Source organism: Gastrolobium bilobum, unplaced genomic scaffold, assembly GCF_033153095.1.
Source record: "Gastrolobium bilobum isolate Gb01-03AN ecotype WA unplaced genomic scaffold, APGP_CSIRO_Gbil_v1 utg6974, whole genome shotgun sequence".
Classification (NCBI taxonomy): Eukaryota; Viridiplantae; Streptophyta; class Magnoliopsida; order Fabales; family Fabaceae; genus Gastrolobium; species Gastrolobium bilobum.
The window spans coordinates 3,092-24,077 of NW_026897472.1; the positions used below are offsets into that span (position 1 = coordinate 3,092).

General features: G+C 34.3%; 2 protein-coding genes across 2 annotated transcripts; both read right to left on the minus strand.

Moving 5' to 3' along the window:
• Positions 1-651: 651 nt before the first annotated feature.
• On the minus strand, positions 652-4,779 carry LOC133307209 (uncharacterized). Its single transcript, XM_061507680.1, has one exon. It carries the CDS (start codon positions 4,777-4,779, stop codon positions 652-654), a length of 4,128 nt encoding a protein of 1,375 aa, XP_061363664.1.
• A 910-nt stretch (positions 4,780-5,689) lies between these two features.
• On the minus strand, positions 5,690-6,322 carry LOC133307191 (uncharacterized). The gene has a single exon (XM_061507649.1). It carries the CDS (start codon positions 6,320-6,322, stop codon positions 5,690-5,692), a length of 633 nt encoding a protein of 210 aa, XP_061363633.1.
• Positions 6,323-20,986: the final 14,664 nt, after the last annotated feature.

The following is a 20,986-nucleotide window of genomic DNA, read 5'->3' on the forward strand; positions in this document are numbered from 1 at the left end:
TTATAAAACTTGGTAGGCCTCACGAGCCATGGTAGACTTTTTACTTTTTTATAATAGGTCATACCAGACCTGTAAATCAAGCCTTTATTAGGCTACCATAACAGTATAGACTCTAAATGCTTTACATAGACTTAGGTTATCAAAGACAAAGTCTGACCTAACCTGGCCCATTTAGGCCCTTAATACTGTATACATAGTATTAATTTAAAAGGTGTCTATATATGGGAAATTTCTTCAATACTACGGTACTCTCTTTTAGTAAAAAGGATTTTTTTTACCCATACTTATATGACAGTTAAATTCTGTAACAATATTCACTAATATGTCCCAAAACATAATTAAAATGTAAAAATTACACAGAATACTTCCCAAAAAGATATATGGACCTGAAACTTCGAGTTTTTTTTTTTTAATTGTGCTCTTGATTTTTTTTAAACGGTTTTATAAAGTAGTTTATAAGAATTGATTTTCAAAATAAAAGATGAAAAATTGGTTTTGAAAAGAGTTTTAAAATTTGAAGAAAAAAATTGTTTGGTGAATTTATTCTACAAATATTGACTCAAATAAAATTTGATTAGTATATAGAATATAAATATATAATTCTTTTTTTTTTTGGATATTAGGGAATTACAAACAAACAAAACAACCTACTTAAGGATCTTTGAAGGTATTAGCATACCCCAACACATCCTTCTCAACAAACCTATAACAACCTAAAGGAATATTAGGCAATAAAGCTAACTCCCAAGAATTATGGTCCACCTTAGAAGCCAAGAAGTTAGCAACTTCATTCCCACTCCTCCTCGTATGTGATAGCATAACCTCCCACTGCCTATCAATCAGCTCCTTGACCCTGTTTATCAGATTGCAGAACGGGTGGACATCAGGACAGATTCCTTGAATCAATTGAAGAGCCTCAGATGAATCACCCTCTAAGTGAACTTGCTTAAAACCATGCTCCCAAGCAACTTGAAGCCCTATTAACATCCCCCATAATTCAGCCTTCAAAGCATTACCTTGACCAACCTTTTTCATAAAACCAACTAGCCATTTTCCATCACTGTCGCGAATAACTCCCCCACAACCACATTTGGAACCATCTAGTGAACATGCCCCATCCGTATTGATCTTGATCCAACCTTTTAGGGGAGGCTCCCATTGCATCAGCGTGTCCTCCTTATTCCTCACTCTAATCTCTGCCACATCTAGAGCATTTTCAGCATGTACCACATTCTGAACATAGACCCTCACTTTATGACAAAAGCTTTCAGGAGAGCTAATAATCTTCCTAAAAACCAAGTTGTTCCTAGCTTGCCACAACATCCAACAAGTGATACCAAAGGTAAGTCTCCAAGCTTGGTCTTGATTATCCTTCCTCCCTCTACCCAGGTTAAATTGAATCCACTCCATAAAATTACCAGCAAAGAAGCCACCACAACTAGCTTTATCAATTAACAAGGACCAAACCTGTCTAGCCCAAAAGCAATCCCTCATCACATGACAACAATCTTCACACGGAAGCATGCATCTGGGGCATTTAGCATCATCTCCCATATGTCTACATCTCCTTTGCTCATTTGTTAACAGCTTATTACCAATTAAGAGCCATAAAAAATGTTTAATCCTCTCTGGACCCCTCCACTTCCAAGCAAGATCCCAATAGCTGTCCTGGTTCTTAATACTTGGATATTCATTTCTGATGAGATGGTAAGCAGATTTCACAGAAAAAAGGCCATTGCTAGAACAATTCCAGATAACCCTATCCTCCTCATCTCCTTCCTTTGGTGCTTCAATCCGAGCAATGGACTCACAAACCTCTTCAGGAATATACATACTGAATTTATCCCAATCCCAATCCCAATCCCCATCTTGTTTAACACAGTGGGCAACCTTCCAGCATTTATCCTCTTCAGGAACAGGGCTAGTAACTTTATCAATTAATCTGCCAATGTCAGGAATCCACCAATCCAGCCAGAAACTAGTTAGCTTGTCATTCCCCATCATAACTCTTGTACCTGCCAGGACATGGTTCCAGGAGGAACTTATACCCTTCCACATGTTGCTAGCATTAGTAGTCCTAGGCATCTTTGGCATAAGGCAATCCTCCATTTTATATTTACTTCTCAGCACTCTAGCCCATAAAGATTCCTTTTTGGTCATTAATCCAACACCAACCTTCATGATGAAAGCTTGGTTAAACGATTGTAGATCCCTCAAACCAACTCCACCACATTGCTTATTAGAGCACATACTCTCCCAATTAACCAAATGGACACCTCTTTTCTCTTTAGTTGAACCCCATATGAATCCACGGGTACACTTTTCTATTTCTCCACACACAGATTTGGGTAACCAGGCTGTTTGCATAGCATAGGTGGGCATAACAAAGAGCACTGACTTAGCCAAAGTGAGTCTCCCAGCTAGAGACAAAGTTTTAACACTCCAAGCATACAGTCTGTTTTTCACCCGATCCAACACATGGCCAAAGGACTTTTTACTCACTCTATCATGGTTTAGCAAGACCCCCAAATATTTTCCCAGGTTAGGGGTACTGCTTATACCTAAGCAACCACTAATCTCTTTAGTTCTTCCAAAGCTAACATTGTTAGAGAAGAAAACCCTGGTCTTCTCCAAATTAATTTTCTGCCCATAACTTATAGAAAAAATTCTAAGCACCTGATTTATAACTTGAGCCTGCTCCATGGAAGCTTCAGCACAAAGAATGATGTCATCAGCAAAAAGCAGGTGCGATATTGGTGGACCTCTTTTTCTAAGAATAATAGGCTTCCAGGCTTTCACATCATTAGCTACTTGGATAAGGTGGGCAAGCCTTTCAACACACAAGACAAATAAGTAAGGAGATAATGGATCTCCTTGTCTTATTCCTCGGGAGGGCCTGAAGTACTTGGTGGGCTTCCCATTCCACAGCACATTTAACTCACTAGTTCCAACACAGCAATGAATAAGAGATACCAGACTTCCAGGAAGACCCAATTCTATTAGAGTATCATGGATAAAATCCCAATTCAGCCTATCATAGGCTTTCTCAAGGTCAACTTTAATCATCATCCAACCCTGCTTGCCTTTTTTCCTTCTCATTGAGTGGATAATCTCCTGAGCAACCAGTATGTTATCAGCACTCTGCCTACCCTTTACAAAAGAGCACTGATTTGGGGCAACAAGACTGGGCATCAGGTTCCTTAATCTGTCAGCAACCACCTTAGTGACAATCTTATAAGCAACATTACATAGGCTTATTGGTCTGAAGTCTCTCATGCACTCAGGATTATCTAATTTTGGGATTAGACAAAGATGAGTTTGATTTATCAACTGAATTCTTTTGGGATCTTCAAAAATACTCCTAATTAGCTCACCAACAGATTTGCCAACCAGGTGCCATTGAGATTGAAAAAAAGCAGCATTTAGGCCATCTGGGCCAGGGGCCTTAAATCTTCCCATCTTGAACACAATACTCTTGACCTCCACATCATCAGGGGTCTTAGCTAGATTCTGCAGATCCTGGACCTCCAATTTAGGAAAAGTCCCTTTGATAGGAAAATCTTCAAAAGAACTATCTTCCTCCAAAAAAAGATTCTCAAAATAATTCACAGCCGTTTCAATCATACCTTCAGTGTCAACTGTCCATTCTCCAATGTCATTTTTAATAGCACAAATTTTATTTCTCCTCCTTCTGGCAATGGTAGTTGAGTGAAAGAATCTTGAATTTCGATCACTAAATCTCAGCCATTTGACTCTGGATCTCTGGAACCAAGTCAATTCTTTTCTTAACAAAATGGTCTCCAATTCTTTCCATAGATCTCTTTGCAATCTCTCAAGGTCTCTATCATACCCAGCCTCCAGCTTCCAATCCAAACCCTGAATTCTGGCATAGAGTTTATGTTTCTGTCTCATCTCCTCTTTAAACACCTCCTGATGCCATTTAGAAGCTGTAATCTCAAAGTCTCTCCTAGCCACAATCCATTCAGCATTACTTCCCCAACAGTTTTTTACAATATTGCTAAAATCAGCATTTGTGAGCCAGGCAGCAAGAAATTTAAATTGAATTTCACCCCTAGACTCCTGGCTAGACTGAGAACAGTTGACAAGAATTGGCCTATGATCAGAGCTGAAATAAGGTAAATGAGCTACCACTCTATTCGGCCAAACAACATTCCACTCTTCATTTGCACAAGCTCTATCAATCCTTTCTTGTAATTTTCCCCTCCTCCAAGTGAAACTAGGACCTTTAAACCCAACATCAGCAATCCTACAATCCATAAGGCAGTCCTGCATATCCTGGATACTCTTCCAGCACACATCCAGACCCCCAACCTTTTCATGTTGTCTTAAAACAGAATTGAAGTCCCCAAGCAGGATCCAAGGGACAACAACAGAATCAGAAATATCCACCAAGTCCTCCCATAGTTTAATTCTCTCCACTCTCCTCGGGCTACCATAGAAAAAGGTAGCTAACTCTATCCTTCCTTCCTCAATATAGTGAATTCTAGTATGTACATACTGATGATGGGCACGAATAACCTCCACCTCAACATCTCTATCATCCCATAAGATCCAAATACCACCCATAAATCCAACAGCCTCCTGTTTAAAAAACTTAGAGAAACCAAGCTTTTTAACAATAGCATCACCTTTATCCCCCTGAATTCTAGTTTCTAACATTGCAAGAACTTTTATTTTAAACCTATATTTAATATCCCTAATCAAAGCAGGAAAACCTTTTTTACCTACTCCTCTACAATTCCATGAGCAAAGATTCATAGTCATGAATGAAAAAAAAGAATCAGTACCTCAACCACCAAGGATTGAATCATCAAGTACCTACAAGAGTCCTGGTCCCTCCTGGAGCTGAGATCCCCTGATCACCTTCTGTCCCATTCAGAACAAAGCCTCCAGTCTTCACAGGAATGGTGTTTTCCTCCCCTTTGCAATTACCATTGACTAGATTATTAGGATCCTGAGAAGGCTGCAACACTCCCCCTTCTGACCCCTTGCTTCTAGCAATCACCTTTAGCATTCCCAAACTCGAAGAATTGGGAGGATGATTCTCAGTACCCTGACTTCTATTCACAGTCCCTTTATTAGTGACTTTATTTTTCTGAACACCATTAGGACCCAAAGTGCCTCCTTTAAAAGGGCCAGGCTTCATTCCACCTTTTTTCTGCTTATCTGACCCTGAAGACAGGATACTAGGAACAGGTCCCTTAGCTTTTCTATCACTACCACTTCCTCCATCAACCTTACTCATGACCACTTCCTTCTTATCAACTATTTTAGGCACTATATCAGAGACCACTTCCTGCATAGGGCTATCTGTATACACAGCCTCCCCAGCAATTCTCCCAACAACAGCAGTATCCTTCTGATCCTCCAACTTCTGGTTTCCTTCTTTATTAGCTGTAGAGTTAACCGGAGCAACCCTCATCCTCCTCCCTCTACCAGGTTTCTGGACTACCATCCAAGATCCGAAAGCCTCATCATCTTTCTGTTTCTCTTCAACTTTTTCCTTCATTTCAATATCCTGGTCCCTCACACCAGGAGCATCAGACTCAACACTGATTTTCTGTCCACCAATGCTAGGACATAAGTCCTTCCTATGCCCATACATACCACAGGCAAAGCAAATCATATGCAACCCCTCATAGCCAACTTGCAATACCCTCTCTCCAATTTAGAACTTCGATAGGAAACTTTTCCTAAGATCCACCTCAACACAGATACGGGCAAATTTGGCCCTTTCTGTTACATCCCCATCTCCATACTCATTCCTTCTTATAGAATTCTTATCTATCTTAAGTGTTCTCCCAAATATACTGCCAATTTTCCAAAGATTTTTGGTAGTATAGAGCTCCAAGGGCAGCCCTGGTATTCTGATCCAAACAGCCAACTTCTTCAACTGATCATCATACGAGTTAAATAAAGGCCTCCATCTTTGCACAGTTAGATAATGATCAGCAACTATCCATGGTCCTTCATAGAGCACATGATTGTAGTCACTGTCTTCCTGGAATCTAACCACCAGATACCCATTATCCATGTCAATAACCTCATACACACCCATCAGGTTCCACATTCTGATCACACGAGCCATTAGAAACCTAGCTCCCATTCTCTTCCCCAGCAGCTTAATAATCAGCGCTTTCCTCCATTGTTTACAATCCTCTTTGTGTTGCTCTCTCGACAACTTGAACGAAGGGCATAAAGGATCCTCCACAGCATCAACCGATCCTTCTTCCAGCATATCCTCTTCTTCTTCCTCCCTTCTCTGCCTAGTCATCCAGTCCTCTTCTTCATCATCCGACATATCATCAGCTCCATTGAGCCTCAGCAGCTTATCTTTGTAAGAGACAAATCTCCGCCCCTGCCCACTGCTTTTCCCAGAGGAACCACCTAACAGTGGCGCTAAACTTTTTCTCTCTGAAAGTTCCTGAGTGTCATGGGAGAAACACGATCGGCGTCGACGGAGGAAGAAGATAATCTGAATCGGAGCATAAAAAAGCCTAAGGGCTTGGAGGTCCAAGATGATGTGATGGATGATCGCATGCAGGGAGGGGATCTTGGATCTCCGAAGCTGAATGTTAAGGGAAATGAGGATCTCTCGAGTAAGATTCAGATCCCTAGAAAGGCTCTTGCTGATAAATATATAATTCTATAAATACATAAATAACCTTGAATTTATTTAAATGTTTTTGATTATAATCACAAACCATATAAAAAATACATAGCTCACCAAATTCATCATCACTTGAAATCTGATAAAATATCATCAAAGGTACAAACATAACTTTCTAATGAAATATTATCAACATTTATTATAGTTACAACTGGTGACACAGTTTCATTACAAGAACGATAATACTTGTTACTCCTAACGTAGGTGCTTCAGCTCTAAAAAGAGGTAATTCCTCAAATCATATTCTTTTCACAACTGGTGACACAATTTCATTACAAGAACGATAATACTTGTTGCTCCTAACGTAGGTGCTTCAGCTCTAAAAGAGGTAATTCCTCAAATCATATTTTTTTTACAACTAGTGACACAATTTCATTACAAGAACGATAATACTTGTTGCTCCTAACGTAGGTGCTTCAGCTATAAAAAGAGGTAATTCCTCAAATCATATTCTTTTTAAAACTGGTGACACAATTTCATTACAAGAACGATAATACTTGTTGCTCCTAACGTAGGTGCTCCAGCTCTAAAAAGAGGTAGTTCCTCGAATCATATTGTTTTTACTGATTGGCTCCATGTGCTTTTGATTGATTGAATGAGAAATTAACCGTGTCTCGTGTTTCCTTTTTGTTTTAATGTGGTTGACTATTCCATTGATTTTTGTCAAATCTAAGTTTTTAACTTCTTGTCACGTATTGATTGACTCCTCATTGATCTTCTCCCTTGAAAAGCAAATTAATTTTTTAATAATAATGTTAAAAATCTATTCCCCTCTCTCTTTGATTATTTACTTTTTTTTTCTCATCTCCTTTTTTTATTTTATTTTTTAATAAATAATAATAATAAAATAATAACTTGGTCAAAATAGGATGTTCACATAGGTAAACCCATTATTATTTTTATAAGCATAAATCCCACGCTATAGACGCAGATACAGTGTGAAGACCCCAAATATATCATATCTGAGCTAGAAACGCATATAGAGAAGATACCAACAAAGCATATTATATCATTGAATCGTTTCTTACTTGCAAAGGTAGAGTGTGAAGCAAATATATAGATCATCAACTTGGCTGTTGAAGCTGGCCATCTCAACCTCTTCCACCCTCAACTCAGGCACTGCAACTGGTATGTACCTTTTTTCTCCTCTATTCTTTGTTTTTGGGTCTGTTATGCAATGTCTCAGAAATTAAACTTGTAGTGACATGAATCTACAGGGAAATGATGTACCCATTGAGTCAAGCATCAATCTTTACAACAATCAGGGTGATGGGTAATAATTGTTCACAACTGCCACTATCTTGAACCACAGCCGCCGCCACTGGGAGACTCTGTTACCACAAAATGTAAGAGTAGCAGATTCTTTTCATAAGAAAACTGCCGTGAAATCTGATTGTTGTCTCAGATTTTAATTTTTTAAACATTCAAAATAGTCCGGCCTACCTTAGGTCTGATCTCAAAATAGAGCGCGTATAGAGTCACTACAAGAAAAAATCTTATTAGTGTCGCAAATTTCGTCACTACATATGAAATTTCGTCACAAATTCCTGAGTCGCAAATTTATTTATGACGAAATTTGATTATTTGTGTTGAAAATTTTCATTTGTGACGAGAATTTTTGTCACAAATAAACTTTTTTCTTGTAGTGAGTTTTAGAAAAATTCATTTAAAATTAGGACATAGGTCCACTTTAAAAAGTCTGGCCTAAAAAGCTGTAGGCTAACTTTTTAATTTTTTTAATAATATAATATATTTATGATATATATTATTCACTTAAAGACATATACTGATATATGATTTGTAACACTAATTTTCAAAGTAATAGTTATAGGATTTATGTTTTTTTAACAAATAATAAATATTTATTTAAAATTTAAAATATAATTTAAAATTAAATTAGTAAAGAAAGTGCAAAATGTATATATACATATATGAAATTTTTATGTGATATTTATGAACATTTTCATGTGATCTTTATGAACATTATTTCATGTGTTGTTAATGAAAAAATTATTTCATGCGATCTTTGTGAATAAGACATTTTATCTTATATATTTCAGTTTGGTTTGGGCCAATAAACTTTAGTTTGCAACTTAGTAGGCCGTACAGGCCGTGTTAGGCTTTTTAATTTTGTATAATAGGTTAGGGTAGACCTATAAATCAAGCCTTTGATAGGCAAAAGGCCAATATAGACTCTAAATATTTTACATAAGCTTAGGCTATCAAAGGCAAAACTTAGAGGTGTTCATCAGCTGATCTAAACCGATTCAAACCGCAATGATCCAAAAAAAAAATTGAAAACTGAATTAATCGAAAACTGAAAAATTGAAAATCGAAAAAAAATCGTAAAACTTAATTGAATTGGATCGGTTTTTGGATTAGTTGGTGAAAACCGATCCAATGATTCCCCAACCTTACCATCCACCTACTTGGGCTTTTCTCCAATCATAGCCCAAAAACCATATAGCAAAGTTCTAAATTCAAGACCCATTAACCCATCGTGTTGGAAATAGTGGATTGTGCTTGATCTATACATTATATATTTTTATTACATGGGTTATTGTTGTATAGAAGCTCCTCTATAGGATAAAAATTTGGGTTACTTCCTATCTCAGGCAATCATATTATGAATTTTTTGTTGGAGATAAAAGATGGTAATTCAACTTTTTGTTGTACAATGCTTCTATATTGCACAATAATCATCATACATACTTTACAAAACCGATACATACAAAAGATATGTTATTTGCACAATAATCATCATACAAATCTTAGGCTTTTCAAAAAATCGAAAACCGATGCAATCCAAACTGAATAAAATTGGATTGGATCGGATCAGATTTGAAAAAAAAATTCAAACAGAATGGATGTTTACATGATTAAACCTTAAGGATTGGATCGGATGATTTTTGCTTCCAAAACTGATCCAATCTAGACCGCGAACACCCCAAGCAAAGCTTGGCCTAACCTAGTCCATTTACATCCCTAGTTGTAGGACACTAAATGTCTCCTCCAACAGACACAAACCAGGTGTGGGTCTCACACTTAAAAAAAAATTGGCTGGTGCGAAAAATGATCTTTGTGTGGGAGAAAGAATCTGCTTCTTGTCACAGGAGAACATGATTTCCTATAAGAGCTCGTTTTTGGTGGTCCGGGAACTTGTGCTCCCTTTCCAAAAATAGAAGGAAAAAATGACTGAGAGGTAATTGAGAAGGAAGACAGGGTATAAATGGAAGAAAATATTTTCTGCTTTAGTAAAGGACCATCAAATAGAATTGCGGTCCTGGAGCGTATTAAAAGAATCCTTCCTATAAAAGATTTGGTCTTTTGTCGCACGAGAACATGATTTCCTATAAAACGATCATTGGATGAGACAGAATCTGCTTCATGTCGCACGAGAGCATGATTTCCTATAAAAGATTTGGTCTTTTGTATAATTCTATTTTTTTATTGAAAGTAATTTCTTTACTTTCAAGTAACTGAAATTGATAAATTTATTTTTTATTGAAAATATTTTTTATGATATATTTTTTTCAAGCTTTTAGTTATATTGTTTAATTATTCTAATATAATAATATAAAAAATTACTTTTTTTAAACAATATTCGTTTTTTTTTGGTATCCAAAACAATATTTGTTTTAAATACACACTTGCCATATTAACAATTATTAATAATTAATTCAATTTTTTTCACACCTAATTAATTAGACACCATATTAAGTTATAAGTTCGATAAGAAAATTTATGATGTCGTCTTAGGGTTATAAATTTTTCTCAGAGAAACTTATAATCTTAATGCAAAACTAGCCAAACTTTTTATGGGTGCGTGGGAGGGGTTTTTTTTCTCTCCCTATAACAGCAAAAAAACATACCCATGGTCTTATATAGAAAAAGTGTTACTAAATTTTTACGAAAGTAATGTCAAAACATTTCAACTTATCATCTGTATAAATCTTGATGCTAGACATTATTAAATTTAAATTTATAATAAAAATCCCAATATCAACTTTTATAAATCTATCCGAGTTAGAACACTTTAGTAATTTTACTGAAAGGGAATTATGATTGAATAAATTAAGTAAAACATACTTAATTAAGCTAAAAATTTATACAAACAATTCTTATTTGGGATATGATCCTTTGACATCGGTGTCAAATTTAAGCTAAAATTTGACACCTCATCTAAGAGCCGTTAAATCAAAAAAGATCAACGACTCTGATTTGTAAGCATGTGACACCATTGATATTTTTTGATCTAACAGCTTTCATTTGAGGTGTCAAACTTTAAATTTGACATCAGCGTCAAAGGATCCTACCCCTTCTTATTTTATTTAAATTACTTTCTTTCATATTTTTTTATAGGGGAAAGATCCGTTTACAAATTTTTTTTTACAAATTACAATAAATATGACAGGTCATACACTCTCAATTAAAGTATCACCTGTCAGACATAGTGTAGTTTATAAGAGTTCATAAATAAAAAGTTTATAAATATAACCTTTCTCTTTTTTATAAAATAGATAAAAAGATTTTAAACAAATTTTATACTTAAAAAAAATTACAGTCAGGTGTTGTATGGGCCAGCTTATGATTGATTAATCTTCATGGTCTAATTAAATGCTAGTTATCCACACAAGAATTAGCGAATATCAAGGAAATGTTATCAAACTCATACAGATTATTAATTCGGTTAGGATATTGGATTATTAGTAATTTAATTAGTAGAAAATTGATCCACTGTTTGAACCAAATAAATAAATATAAATTTATATTTTATATTCAATTTTTTAAAAAAATATAACATAAAAAAATATTAATGACGTCACAATAAAAAGGCTACTACACAGCTGGCCATCAATGAAAGGTCAAAATCATCACTATTATCGACTGAAGCAAAATAATAAGCTTTCAAAATCATCACTATTTTAAGGCAGAAGCAAAATTAGAGATGTGCATGGGTCGACCCGAACCGAATTTTATAAAAAATTGAACTGAACCAATTTAAATTGGTTCGGTTCTTTGAACCGAACTTTTTTTTTAATCAAATCAGTTCGGAACTGGTTCGACCCGGACTAATTTCAAACCAGTTCTAAACTAGAACTATTTTCGAACCGGTTTTAAGAATTTTTTTTTTTTGTTTTCAAAATGATTTATTGGGTATGGAAATGAGGGGCTTGAAGAGGTATTGTTCTTCAAAACAGTTCTCGGAGGTTTGAGCGTACCCGTTGGCGATGGGCGGCGGTGGACCGGGGCAGCTGTTGCCACCGAACGGAGACATCGAGGTGGATGGGATGGTGACCGTGATCGAACATGAGCTGACGGAGCAGTTGTCGAACCCGCTGGTGAACGCGTGGTATGCCGGCGAAGACCACACTGCACCCACCGAGATCGGTGACCTGTGCGAGGGTTTGTAAGGAACAAGTTTTGAAGGACATAGATGGAAATACGTTTAGCCTTAATGGCATTCGAGGTAGGTAGTTCTTGGTACAATGGATTTGGAGCCCTATTTTGAAGGCTTGTTCTGGTCCCAATGCTTTGGAGAACCGGTTTCTATTTAATTTATTTTTTATCATGTGAAACAATTAATAATATAATTAAATGCATAGCATAAAAGTTTTAATAAAAAAGATGATTAAATAAAGGGAAATGCTTTTCTCCTTTCACATGAGACAAGATTTCATTCCTACACATACATCGACTTCCGTGCCAAGCTTTTGTTTTTGTTTTTACTTTTACTTTTTTTTTAAATTGCTGGTCCCACTTTTTTTGTCTCAGTAGGAGACAACTCTTCTCTCCTGTTAAAGGAGAAAATTATTCCCCTTAAATAAAAATAATAAAATATAAGAACATTTTATCGTATGTAGTTAGATTTGGAAATTTCTATTGATAAACATATTTTGCGAAGTTAACTTATTTAAAATAATAATATTTTAATCCAAACTAATTTTCAAAACGTATTAGTGATTTAGGATGAGAGTACATGTGGAAGTGAAGAGTGGTTTTTTGGACTTTAAAATGATCAAAGAGGACGCTATCTCTAGACCCAATCAACGACAATCAACTTTGAACGGAAAATGGGTCGATTCTTAATATAGTTCAGGTTCTTGAACTGGATTTTAAAATCAGTTCGGTTCATGAATCGGTTCTATTTTATATGGGCCTAGTCTATTTTGGTTAAAGTCTAACTTGACCTGTTTCGTTTATACCTCTAGTCACAATGAGCCTAGTCTATTTTGACTAAAGTTTGGTTTGATCTGCATCATTTACACTCCCAGTCATGACCCAACTCTAGCTTCATGCACAAACTAAACTTAATCTTACCACTAGTTAGCTTGGGAAACCGAACTTTTACCATGATACACTTAAATTTATCAAATTTACAATTAACCTGCTTGTAGATATAATGAAATAAGTTATATATATATATATATATATATATATATGGTAAAATCATTTCTGCAGCCGCTTTATGTATAGCAACGACATATGTATGGTTATAATTTCCCACATTTAATGCTTTCATCCTTTGTATGATTGCGATTCCCCGCATTTAATGCTTTCAAATATATATGTGGCAAGTATTTGATTGCTGCACGTACAGCAGCTACAGAAATGTAAATTCCTATAAATATGTGTGTGTGTGTGTGTGTGTGTGTATGTATATAGAAATTATTGTTTGTTATGTCATTGGATAGTCAAGTCATGATTAAACTACGTCATTTTATTTATTTATTTATATTAATAGATTCATCTTTATATGGTTATGATTCCCTTTTTCTCTCTTCCTTTATTACCATTGACCCACCTTGTGCGATTATGATTTAGTGACTGGACAAAAGCTTATATCCAGTGACTTGACACTTATATAACCAATATATATATATATATATATATATATATATATATATATATATATATATATATGTCATATGGACAAGATATTCTTACACCGGTGTAAGAATAAAAAGTCTTACACCAAATCTTGGTCATTAATTTGCTTCCATCTAACAGCTTAATTATCTAATAAATTAGAACCGTTAGATATAAATAGGATCAACAGCCAAAATTAAGATATATATATATATATATATATATATATATATATATATATATATATATATATATATATGAGAAAAATATTTCTCAAGCTACTTGAGATATATTTATCTCCGGTCACCCCAAAACTACGTCGTTCTGTTTATTTATTTCCTTATATTAATTGATTCACTTTTGAATGGTTATGATTTCCTTTTTCTCTCTCTTCTTTTATCACCATTGATCCAACTATGTACGATTATGATTTAGCCGCCGGAGATAAAATTATCTCAAGCAGCTTGAGAAATGATAAGCCCTATATATATATATATATATATATATATATATATATATATATATATATATATATATATATATATATATATGGGGTAGAATCCTTTGACACTGGTGTCAAACTTTGAAATTTGACACCAAATGATAACCGTTGATTGACGGAAATCAAGGGTTAGAATTTGGTGTCAAATTTCAAAGTTTGACACCGGTGTCAAAGGATCCTATCCCATATATAGGTGGGATTCTTTGACACCGGTGTCAAACTTTGAAATTTGACACCAAATCCTAACCGTTGATTTTGGCCAATCAACAATTAAAATTTATGTCAATCAAACTTATTAATTGATTATTAATTCATAATAAATGATAATCATTGAATCAACCGTTAGCATTTGGTGTCAAGTTTTAAAATTTGACTCCGGTGTCAAATGATTCTATCTCGTTTATATATATATTTCCAACACGAAATGATGTATTGGGCTCATAACGATAACCAAACAGACTTTCACGATTAAATGAGAGTGGAATCAGACTCCCACGATCAAAGTAAATGAGTGGAATCAAAAGTAAACTATGTAACTATATGTGCAGAAATATAATTATGATCGGGTTGGGTTGCAATGCAACTCAATGAGTAAATAATAAAATCTATAACAATCGAGATGAGACATCATATCAATGTTTATCTATAATATATTTAATAAACTCTTAAACCAATGTTTATGCCAAATCATTTATAAATATCATAGAAATCAATATTACTTAAAATAATATTTGGTCGTAATCAAACATTAAAGCTAAAAACTATATATCCAATTGAAATCAATTTATATATGTAAAATCTAAAATAGTATATGCTTTCAAGTATGGATATAATCAAACAAAACTGCAATATATCAATGTCATGCTCCTCGTGTGAAAATACAATCATGACAATGTGAGGTTCTCCGCTTTCAATAAATCAATAATATGCTCCTCGCCTGTAAATAAATCATGATGCATTAGGGTTAACATCTATTATTGTTAGTATATAGTGTTTTGATGAAATCATTGCCCCAAAATCAATTTTAAAGACATAAAGTGTAAAAACTCACACCGTTAATTAAGGAATTTAATTAGATAATTATGAGATTAATGAGATAATTTCATAATTGACCTTAATAATTATGAGAATGCTTGAATAATTATAGTAAGTAATTAATAATGCTGAAAGTCGTTTTTCGGACGAAAAGTGCAGATACCGGTTCTACTCTCGGTATAAATGTGTACCAATGAAGTATCCCAGAAAATTATAATAAGTGCATGAATATTCCTAGAATAATATATAGGACTGTGATTTCAAGTTTCAAGTTAAAATAATGAGAACTGGTGTCAAAACTGATACTGGCTATGTAAAAGCGCGTACCGAAAATGTGCTGGGAAAAATAATATAAAAATATGATAAATCTTAGAAAAATGAGTAGGTTCAGAATCCTAAGTTTGGGATTAAAATGCTAAGCGTAGCATTTAGCGCTAATACAGTGCGATTAAGACTTAAGTGACTATATATATCAAAGTGGCACATGATCCTAGGTCATTTGTGCACTACCTACGTGAGTTTTGGAGCTGCTGACCAACCTCCTCCCTTTCTTGCCTTCCTTCCTTTGGGAAAACCATCAAGTTGCCACCTTTTGCTTGATTCCTTCCTCTTAATCCTTGTAAACACTTGGTAGAGTGCCTTGTGAAGGTGAGGGTCAGCTTTGGCTGAGTTGGGGTTGCTGTCTTGGGAAGTTCTAAGGGCTGTGTTCAGAGTTTTCTTGAAGGAAGCATTATCCTTGGTTGTGGGAGCTCCAAGGAGTGATCTTTTGTGCAAGAACCAACCTTTGGTGTGCCATTTTCGTTTGTCTTGAAAGTCAGAACTTGAGGAGCTGTTGTGAGAGCTCCAAGAGCCATTGTTGCTCTGTTTTAAGCTTGGGTAAGCTTCATCATCTTTAATCATGAGTTTTAATGGGTAAAAGTGGAGTCTTGGCATGTTTAATAACATAAACAAGTAACCAACGTGATAACTGAACTAGAAGGGTTTAAAGATGCATGCTTTAACGTTTAGAAGTGTTAAAAATGGAACCTTGGAAGTGATATCTCGCGAAATGCAGAAACTGCATTCTGTCGCGAAATATCCGTATATGGTATCCGGATATTGATATCCGGATATGGGGTCTTGTGATATCCGGATATCATATCCGGATATGGGATATCCGGATATGTCCCCGACATATATCCGGATATTCTGGAAATTTCGAGACAATGTATGTACTGTTCATACAGAATTGTGTTTGGGGTTTGTGGACCCTAGATTGGTTAAGTTAAACTTCTGTAATGATTAATCTAAGTCAGAATCCAAGGGATTAAGGGCTTGGGGCTTTGTGAGAAGCCTAAAGACATGAAACGTAAAGGAAAGGTGTTGTCTTTATGTTATATGCTTGTAGAGTATGAATATTGGTGTGATTGTTGGTCTAAAACAGAGTGTGATCTGGCTGTTTGTGGACTTTGAGCTTGTGGGGACTCTTGGTGTGGATAGTTAGCTTGCAAGGTAAGCTTTCGTGTCCTCGGTTTAGCCATTGTGTGGTTCCACCATACCCCATGGGGGAATGGTTTACATGCATGATGTGTTACGTGCTTTGATATTTGAAATGCTATTGAGCTGTTTAGTGCAAATGCCTTATGATATGTATATGGTGTTCGCCTAGACGAGATGCAATCCTGTGGGCAGGTACGGCATGGGCGCGTATTGTGTGGGTAATAGACGTATTCCTGCATTTCTCTGGCCAGTAGATTAGTGATAACACGCATGACATAATTATCTACCGCATTGCACTGATTTGGAAATTATATTGTTAAACTGCTTTTGGAACTTATATTGCACATGTAAGTGAGCTTGGGGTGGAAAATCCTTGAGGATCCCTTGTCTTACTGAGATTTCTGTTTAGAGATCTCACCCCACGTTTGGGGCGCTTATTTCAGGTTCAGGTAATCCAGGGGTTGAGACCTCTAGCGGCAGGAGGCCGGAGCTTAGTTGATTATTATATGTTGTGCTGACATGACTGAATGTTGGATGCTGTTTATGTTTACTGTACTTTTGATGATTATGTCTTTGTTGTTGAGACGTTGTTGGGGCTTGTTGCCTTATTTGGTGAGCATGAGGTTTGTCCATGTCGCTTTGATGTTAGTACTTTGTAGCTTGAGTTGTATAAACTATCAGGGTTTATCCGGTCTACGTGTTGTAGTTCCGTGATTTTAGACACATTTTTGTTATTTAGATATTGAGGTATTTCAGTTAGTTGTCTATTGCAATTTACATACAGACGATATTTTGAAAATGATGAAGTAATCAAGTTGGTAATGGATAGTGACATCATAATTGAAAAGAAAAAATATTTCGCATTTTTAATTAAGCATAGTTTAATACGATGACATGTTAACAAAACCGGATATACACGGGGGTGTTACACATAAAGCATAATATACACATTTATGAAGACAAAATCAAACATAAAAATATCATAATTTCATAAGACTTAATATTCACATTTTCTCTAATATTATAGGCCCTAACCTATTATAAAAAAATTAAAAAGCCTAACACGGCCTGTACGGCCTACTAAGTTGCAAACTAAAGTTTATAGGCCCAAACCAAATTGAAATATATAAGATAAAATGTCTTATTCACAAAGATCGCATGAAATAATTATTTCATTAACAACAAATGAAATAATGTTCATAAAGATCACATGAAAATGTTCATAAATATCACATAAAAATTTCATATATGTATATATACATTTTTCACTTTCTTTACTAATTTAATTTTATATTATATTTTAAATAAATATTTATTATTTGTTAAAAAAACATAAATCCTACAATTATTACTTTGAAAATTAGTGTTACAAATCATATATCAAAATATGTCTTTAAGTGAATAATATATATCATAAATATATTATATTATTAAAAAAATTAAAAAGTTAGCCTACAACTTTTTAGGCCAGACTTTTTAAAGTGGACCTATGTCCTAATTTTAAATGAATTTTTCTAAAACTCTATACCTGCTCTATTTTGAGATCAGACCTAATGTAGGCCAGACTATTTTGAACGTCTAACAAATTAAAATCTGAGACAGCCATCAGATTTCACAACGGTTTCTGATGAAAAGAATCTACTACTCCTACATATGGCGGCTGTGGTAACAGAGTCTCCCAGTGGTGGCGGCGGTGGTTCAAGATAGTGGCAGCTGTGAACAATTATTACCCATCACCTGATTGTTGTAAAGATTGATGCTTGACTCAATGGGTTCATCATTTCCCTGTAGATTCATGTCACAACAAGTTTAATTTATGAGACATTGCATAACAGACCCAAAAACAAAGAATGGAGGAGAAAAAAGGTACATACCAGTTGCAGTTCCTATGAGTTGAGGGTGGAAGAGGTTGAGATGGCCAGCTTCAACAGCCATGTTGATGATCTATATATTTGCTTCACTCTCTACCTTTGTAATTAAGAAACGATTCAATGGTATAATATGCTTTGTTGGTGTCTTCTCTATATGCGTTTCTAGCTCAGATATGATATATTTGGGGTCTTCACACGCGTCTATAGCGTGGGATTTATGTTTATAAAAATAATAATGGGTTTATTTATGTGAACATCTTATTTTGACCAAGTTATTATTTTATTATTATTATTATTATTTATTAAAAAATAAAATAAGAGAAGGAGATGAGAAAAAAAAAAGTGAATAATCAAAGAGAGAGGGGAATAGATTTTTAACATTACATCAACATCAACATCAACAACACCTTTATCCCAAATTAATTGGGAGGGATTTTTAACATTATTATTAAAAAATTGATTTACTTTTCAAGGGAGAAGATCAATGAGGAGTCAATCAATACGTGAAAAGAAGTTAAAAACTTGGATTTGAAAAAATCAAGGGAATAGTCAACCACATTAAAACAAAAAGGAAACACGAAACACGGTTAATTTCTCATTCAATCAATCAAAAGCACATGGAGCCAATCAGGAAAAAGAATATGATTTGAGGAATTACCTCTTTTTAGAGCTGAAGCACCTACGTTAGGAGCAACAAGTGTTATCGTTCTTGTAATAAAATCACCAGTTGTAACTATAATAAATGTTGATAATATTTCATTAGAAAGTTATGTTTGTACCTTTGACGAAATTTTATCAGATTTTAAGTGATGATGAATTTGGTGAGCTGTGTATTTTTTATATGGTTTGTGATTATAATAAAAAAAAATTAAATAAATTCAAGGTTATTTATATATTTATAGAATTATATATTTATTTTCTATATACTTATCAAATTTTATTTGAGTCAATAAAAAACAGTTAAAAAAGTTTACCAATCAATTGAATTTTTTTTTCTTTGAAAACATATTTGTAGAATAAATTCACCAAACAATTTTTTCTTCAAAATTTAAAACTCTTTTCAAAACAAATTTTTCATCTTTTATTTTGAAAATCAATTCTTATAAACTACTTTATAAAACCGTTTAAAAACAATCAAGAGCACAATTAAAAAAAAAAAACTCGAAGTTTCAGGTCCATATTACTTTTTGATTGTAAAAATTTAACAACTACCATATCTGAAGACTGAAATGAATTGGATCCCATTTGGTTTCTACATTAATTAATTTTCTAATTTAGCTCTTAACTCTGTACAAAAGAATAGGTTTCACACGTCTATTTTTTGTTCCAATCTAAGTCATAAGATGGATAACTTAAATGTTAAATAAAAAAATTACTGTAATTTTTTTCAAATGTTATAAATATTTACTTAAAAACGAAAAATTACTCGTTCCTTCCTCTGTTACGAAGAGGAGGAGTGGAGCTGTTAGATATAATACATTGTATAGAATAGTTACTGTGATGGTATTAGAAATGGAATAGAATGTTAGCGGTCGCTCTTTATGTTTTGCAGATTTTAGTTCTGTTATTTGTTCTATCCTTGTAATAACCCATCATGGATTCTTTTTTGTTACAAAGGAGTTTAAGACCTAGTGAGAGATTAAGCAGTCTTGATAGGAATTAGATTCCATAATTAAGTAATCCCCAAGAAACCTTTGCATAACTTGAGCCGTTCAACAAACATACTCTGCAAGTATCGCTAATCTCTTATGGTTAAGGGTACATTATTTTCTTTTGTAAATGGATTGTTTAGGTTAAGTAATTAACAATCTTTTCTCCTACATGTTCAGAAAGCTTTATTTTCTAATTATTGTAAACTGTTTATGTACTCTCTTCTTGGAAGATTTATCACAAGCTTGGCTTTTCTGTCAACGGATGTCCAATGTCCCTCTACAAATAAAGAGGGACACTGAAAGACTACATCATATATAAGTTACATAGAGGCACAAAGATTTGCTCGTTTTATTGATTTTCCATATGACTGCTACATTATAAGGTAAATGAAGATAAATGTTACTACTCAAAAGGATCAATTATACACATGACCCTCAAGAACCCAACTAGATGTGGGAACCCACACGGTTTATTTCTTTTGCAACCGAAAGTGAAAAAAATACTCAAACTCCATCAGTGGCATTGCAATAGTTTCAATTCATCAATTCTTGCATGTCTAGATACCTAGTTCTTTTCCTCCATTATCTAGATTGATCAAGTTTCCGGAGTAGCATTATCCATTATATCCATTTCTGGTGTTAATGTGCTTCTTACATCGTGTTATATCTTATTACAAATAATTGTGTTAATAAGATTTCACATATGCCTTCTTAAATTAAGATTTAATAATTTTTTTCTTTTGGACAGGCGAAATATAATATTCTTGGTACATAACTACTATATAGATAAAGTCGAAATAGCTCTTGTGATTTACCCTAAATTTTTTTTTATCTATTTTATCACTTACTTTTTATGTAATTCTTTTGTCTAATTTCTAATTTATAA